The sequence below is a fragment of the Ptychodera flava genome, chromosome 5, assembly GCF_041260155.1.
Source record: "Ptychodera flava strain L36383 chromosome 5, AS_Pfla_20210202, whole genome shotgun sequence".
Taxonomy (NCBI): domain Eukaryota; kingdom Metazoa; phylum Hemichordata; class Enteropneusta; family Ptychoderidae; genus Ptychodera; species Ptychodera flava.
Window position 1 is genome coordinate 35246455 of NC_091932.1, and position 6486 is coordinate 35252940.

The 6486-nt window shown below is 35.6% G+C and overlaps 1 protein-coding gene across 3 annotated transcripts; it reads left to right on the forward strand.

Annotated features, from left to right (window-relative positions):
* The first annotated feature begins 1093 nt into the window (after window positions 1-1093).
* On the forward strand, window positions 1094-6486 carry LOC139133791 (uncharacterized). 3 transcript variants are annotated; one of them, XM_070700556.1, is made up of 7 exons: window positions 1094-1183; window positions 1508-1584; window positions 2196-2402; window positions 2773-3177; window positions 3622-3774; window positions 4005-4095; window positions 6154-6486. In XM_070700556.1, exons 4-7 carry the CDS (start codon window positions 2947-2949, stop codon window positions 6327-6329), a joined length of 651 nt encoding a protein of 216 aa, XP_070556657.1. In that variant the 5' UTR covers window positions 1094-1183; window positions 1508-1584; window positions 2196-2402; window positions 2773-2946; the 3' UTR covers window positions 6330-6486. The 3 variants fall into 3 exon arrangements, with proteins under 3 accessions (XP_070556657.1, XP_070556658.1, XP_070556660.1); XM_070700557.1 differs by lacking the exon at window positions 1094-1183 and having other exon boundaries at window positions 1498-1584; XM_070700559.1 differs by lacking the exons at window positions 1094-1183; window positions 1508-1584; window positions 2196-2402; window positions 6154-6486 and having other exon boundaries at window positions 2810-3177; window positions 4005-4285.

A 6486-nucleotide genomic window follows, 5' to 3' on the forward strand; every position in this document is an offset into this window, starting at 1 on the left:
CTGATCTATACCCACATATCAATATACAGTTAGATTTTGGAGTAAATTCTTCTGATAAAGCTATCATGGAATATGATAATTTGTAAATTTGTATTTGTAACAACATTTATTTGGTTTTGTAGTACATGTGTGACCTGGTAGTGGTTCAACAAATTAATTTCATCAAGTAATGAGCTAGTCCAATTTCATGAATTTATCATCCACATATACTTTTGAAAGATAAATTTGGTTTTTCAATTTTTGGTGTGATTTTTTTCAGCCATTGTGTTTAACATATACACCAAAGCCACGAAAAACAACCTCAGAAGCTAGCACTAGGACAAGACGTCAGAGGGTGTTGCAGTTAAGTCAGAGGAGAGACATTGTCAGTGATGGTGAGGTGATGCTGCAGCTGAGTGAGAGGAGGTGAGACACCAACGAAAGGACAAGAGGGAAAATCCTCCAGATCTTGGGACTCACTCCTGACATACCTCCAGGTGCTGGCCTTCACTTGAAAGTTGCTATGGGAACAACATGGGCTGCCAAGAGGAAATTACGGCGTTACTTTAAGGCATGGCATGTGAATATTGGAAGTAGAGGTATGTTATGCAGGTCATTTTCCCCCCACACTCATCAAAGTCACTGTCCTTCTTGACCTCACAACCATGAATTTAATTAGTCATGTTTGGAATTTTCTGGAAATTTAATTAGTTGTGTAAGAGAGAGAATTTTAGAACAGTAATTAGCATGTCAATAAAAGTTCTAGATTGTTCTTATATGCTCTTATATAAGCACATGAGTATTAATATTGGGACAGCAGGCTTGCAGTCAGACTTTTGGGATTGTGTGCAAACTCTATTATGATCATGTACAGAAAGACTGTGGATAAGTAATCTTGTTATCACATATTACTGAATATATGTGTTACTGTTGTTTTTGCATCTTGTTCATATTTGTCTTCAGGTCTAGCAAACTTACCTGGCATGGTACAATACCTACCAGTGAAATCTGGATAAAGTTAGGTGGGGACAAGGGTCAGGGAACCATGAGAATGGTTTACCAAGTTGTAACATCAGTAATCCAAATGTAGCAGATAATACAGTGATTTGGAGTACACTTGCAGCACCTGATTCCTATTACAATTTAGAAATAGCTTTAGCTGTTAACAGAGGTCAGGTAGACAAACTGGATGGCACAAATGGAAGTAAGTCTAAACATGCATACTGTGTTTTACTAAACAATGAACAGATTGTACCGTATATCTATTTTGGTACAATATTTGGAACTTCAGATACATACATATTGGTTATCCAAGTTTAATACATGCATTATACTGCTGATCCAAAATCTGAAAAACAATGTGCAAATCTGACCAAACTTATGCAACATAAATATGATACCTACATTAAAAGTACAAAAGGCAAAGTTGTTTTCTTGCATGTACAAAATGCATTGATGTGTAGAAACATGGGCATTAATTTAGAATGGTGTGGACAATTGTCTTACATTCCACTTTGATTTATTTCAGGGACAAGACACTATTAGCACGGATGATGGGAGATTATGAGTATCTGGCCGAGAGTTATGGAATGTCTGGACCAAATGGTATGAAATGTATACTTGCATGCTATGATTTATACATAAGAAAAGTTGAGGCACTGACAGGACAGGCAGTTTATTGTGTACACTTCAGTTTTACCTATGATTTATATGTGTACGTCCTTGACCTATCAGTTTGCAATATGTGCGTCTGTTAATAATCAGCATGCATTGTGTATGATATGCTGTGGAACACAATTATGATAATTTGTTGTAGTTTTTCGTTGACTTAAGACATTTACAGCTAACATTGATTAGTCAGATAAATTTAAAGGAAGGGGTACACAGTGGGTCAGATCTTGATAAATACATGTATTTGCAAGCTATTGACAAATGATTGTTTTGCTCGGTAGAAATTCTTGTGTTTATTTCTCAATTTAATTCTTACACATAGTATTAATATGTATACTGGCAATGCAAAATGTAGTAACCATGAATTTCTTTGAAATAAATATTTAAATTGATAAGTTTGCATATTACAGGTACACCCTCTCCAAGAGTTCACACATGCACATCAAATTGACTTCATGAACACCAGTCATGTCTATACCCACTAAGGTTTTTAAGTAATTATGTCAGTTTTTGTTCCTTGTCTTCCTCACATTGAAATATTTTAGGGAAATATTTTTGCGTATGCTGTGTGATCAGCAAGGAACAAGCACAGTTGCCGAAGGAGGAACAACCATTGTCATCAATGAAGAAGAGAACCCTTGATGATATCAGAAAATGTCACAGTGAATTTCTTTCAATGGTGAAACCTAAGGCATGCCATGCAGCACTACAATAGTGTCAGAAAGCCACTTTTCAATGTACCACTGCACAGAGTATGTACTAATCAATTCAATCCACTATGTTGTTTGCTTCCATTGACCAACTAAACATATAGCTCTGTTCTGTTTCAATCAGTTCACTTTACCTTTCTCTGAACAGTTCAACAGACCACACTGTGACCTATCTACATGCATGCATGCCACTATGTCCATAACGGTGTGCACAAATAGAAGTTTATTAGTGAAGCTATATGCGAAACAAGATGACAATGAAGCCAGCACATGTCAGCATTTGTGATCGATCTAGTTGTTGTATATTTGTATGTAGTGTTTTCTTCATATATAGGTAGGTATGAACGTTAAAAGATATTGTCATACATTAAAAGTAAAAGATACATGTGCTAACCCTTATATTTTATCACAGGTTGCAGTCCCAGGGTTGCACATCAGTCCTGGCTTGTTTTAAAAGTTTTTCACCATGATGGAAGCTAGCTGTGCAGTACTGGATATCAAGATCATCACGACTCTGGAGAGAGATGATGACATTGATTAACCCGTGCTGAAGCCTGCTGGATTTGCTTTTGACACATATGTGGCCATGTTGAAACAAGTCGAGACATTACAGTGTGAAGCGAAAGAACTCCAAGAAGAAGCTAAGACCTTGGCTGATAGTGTTGAAAAGGCTCTCCTTGCTGATGATGACTGTGACGATGATGGTGATGATGACGACAACGGTGAAGATGATGGCAGACGGCCACTAATGACCTTGGGCAAAGTTAAAAAAGCCCAGGAGAAAGTACAGGAACTCAGTGAAGAAGCTGACAGGAAGGTTAGTATTTATGAATAGAAGACCATACTACATTAACAAAATAAAAAAACATGATTTTGTGCTAATTTTGACATCTTGTGAGACACAATTAATTTCAGTGGCAGTGAGTTGCTAGCCAAGTCAAACTTTTTATCAAACTGGAATAGTTGCCATGTTAAATAAACATGTAATGTTTGTTTAGCATGGTGTTAAATTTCCTGTATCATGTGAGAACACCCACAGATAACCTGTCTAGCAACCTGAGATCTCAGAGGGTCTCCTTCATCTTTGAAAATGGCATATTGATACCAGAAGTAAGATCATTTTTGTGATGATAAGCAATAACATTGTAAATCTCAAGTGCACAGTCATGTCTATGCTGCATTTTCAGAATTTTGGCTTGTGCACATTTGTAGTGCAGTCAATACTTTCCAGACAACATAGTGTTTATCTTTGTTTTCTTAGATATCTGAAGCTACAGACGTAAAAGCGAAACTGCCAAAACAATGTGGTTTTGTAGTCTGCGGTATTGACCAAGCTCTGCAGTCATTTGGTGTTGGACGTCATTCTTACCACGGGCAGGCATTCATCGGAAATCATGTGAACAAGTGCTGTAAAGTATGTGTTTTACAACTGTACACTGTTTTGTTGCTAAAGTCATTAAAAGGTTCAGTATTCTGCTTGTCATGATTTTCAAGCTTTCAGTGTCAGATTTATTGTGTGTTATATATATACTACAGAAGATGTATTTCGTCTACATTATTTTGACCTACTTTCAGTGAAACAACTCTGTTTGCTTCTTTGAAAGAAAGTTATCATATCCTTTTTTTTTATTTTTTGTGTTTCAGGAAGAAAACATTCAAACGTTGTGCAAGAGCGTCATCAGGACCACAGCAAGAATATGCCCACAGCTGAATGAACAGGCTGCACACATTTGTGGTCTGTATAAGCCAATATTTTCAAAATTTGCAGCCTGCCATAATCTTTAGAGTACAAGCAATAGAATGTCAGATGAATATATTAGCATTCTCAGTTCAAACATATCACATTTAATGGCATATTACAGAGAACACTTTCCTAATGAAAGTGTACCCCCCAAAATGCATATGTTAGAAGATCATGTCATCCCTCAGATTGAAAACACAGGGTTTGGCTTTGGTTTCCTCACAGAACGGTGTAGAGAGTATCCATCATGAGATTAGGAAGGGAATGGACCGGTATAGTAAAGTACCTGGCCATAATGGTTTAAAGAAATTAGAACTTATGGTAAGGGAGCATCATGTGATGACCAATCCCAGTCATGTGAAAGTGCCAAAACACAAAGGGGTTCATACATAACCAAATAAGCAACATGAAATAATGATGGCCATAGTGATAAAAGTAAAGATAAATCATGATAAAATAAACATGTAAAGAACAAATTAATTAAGTCAATAACAAACCAATATGTAAATAAAAACATTGAAATCTGGTCCTTTCTGTGAATCATATTTTTACTACATTGATGCTTGTATTTTTAGTCCCCACAGATACCATCAGTTGGACTTATAGGTTTGGTCATGTCCGTGCGTGTGTCAGTGTGTGCGTTTGTCCGTCCATGCATCCGTCCGTTCACGCAGATATCTCAGAGATACATGGAGCGATTTCATTCAAACTTGGTACAAGGATTACTTGATATGTCATACATATGCACGTGGATTTGTTTTGTGATATGATCCAATATGGCCGCCGTGCGGCCATTTTATTACAATTTTTTATGTATAGAGCCATAACTCCGACATGTTTCAACCGATTTTATTGAAAGTTGGTACAAGGACATTGACCTTCATCATACATATGCACATCAATTTGTTTCACAACATTATCCAATATGGCTGCCATGCAGCAATCTTATTACAATTTTGTCATGTACGGAGCCATAACTCAGGCATATCTCAACCGATTTTATTCAAAGTCGGTACAAGGACATTGACCTATGTCATACATATGCATGTCAATTTGTTTCACGATATGATCCAATATGACCACATGGCTGCCATTTTGTTACGATCTTTTCAGTACAGAGCCATAACTCAGACATCTTTCCACCAGTATCATTCAAAGTTGGTATAAGGACATTGACCTATGTCATACATATGCACATCGATTTGTTGAACGGCATGTAGCAGTATCATGTCAATTACCTAAGTTTCATAATTAGACTGATATGTCGAGAAATACTGCATCAGATTTCATGAAACTTGTACAGATGTCAAGCTTACAATGCTTTAACAATGAAAAAGGCATTTACCAGTGTCATTTTAATTAATTTGTAATTGCTTATTTAATGAACTTTCCTAAGTAGAGTTATATATCCACAAATACTGCGTCAAATTTGATGAAACTCGGTACAGATGTTGATCTCATAGTTTGTAAATACTGCATCAAACTTTATGAAATATGGTACCGGTGATAATCTATTAGTGTTAGGATAGTATGCAAAAATGTTCAGCAACATCCTGTTGATTCATTACTAATTGACTCATTAAATGACATTTTGTAATTAGGATGGCGGCCTACATTGGTTTTATGTTTTCACCACCGTGGAACTCATTCTTGGCCATTTAGCGCCATCTGTATCACAGTATTTTTATCATAGACCTAATAAATGAAGAGGACTCTATCCTCTCTGAGGACTTGTAATTAAAGTACCAATGAACAAGTGGGGACTGTGTCATCAACGACTTGTTCAATTTTAAATTGATGCTTGAAAAGTCATCTTTATGGTGAGTCCAGTATATGTAATGATGAATTAAATGTAAACTTACCATTTTAGGATGTTTTCACATGTTCAAATGAAACTTCCTTCAGTTTTATCTTACACGAAATATCATTGGAAAAGTTAAATTTTTAGCATGAAAATAAGAATGAAATACTTCTAAATGCTTTCATTATAATTTAGTATATATACTAACAAGTACAGATGTAAATAACCTTGTTTTGCTTATCTATTTACAGAATACAACGACCCTGGAAGTTGCAAAGGTGTCCATTTGATTTCAAGTATTTCTCATTTTTTAATTTTGTTTGTATTTTTCAGATTGTATTTAAAAGAAAGGTATTTGATCATTTCAATTTGTATTTTTTTCAGTTTCTGTGTACCTTTCCTTTTCGTTTCCTATATTTTTGTTTAGCTCTTATTTGTCCCTTTTTTAAAATGCAACTTTGTGGGATAAGTTACTTTTGATATTCAGAGAGTTTGTAAAAGATGTTTGCCCGAAACTTTGTTACCGGTACATGTAATTTATTTGAGTCTTGTCACTTCAAGAAATAAAAAAAAATGTTTTATTC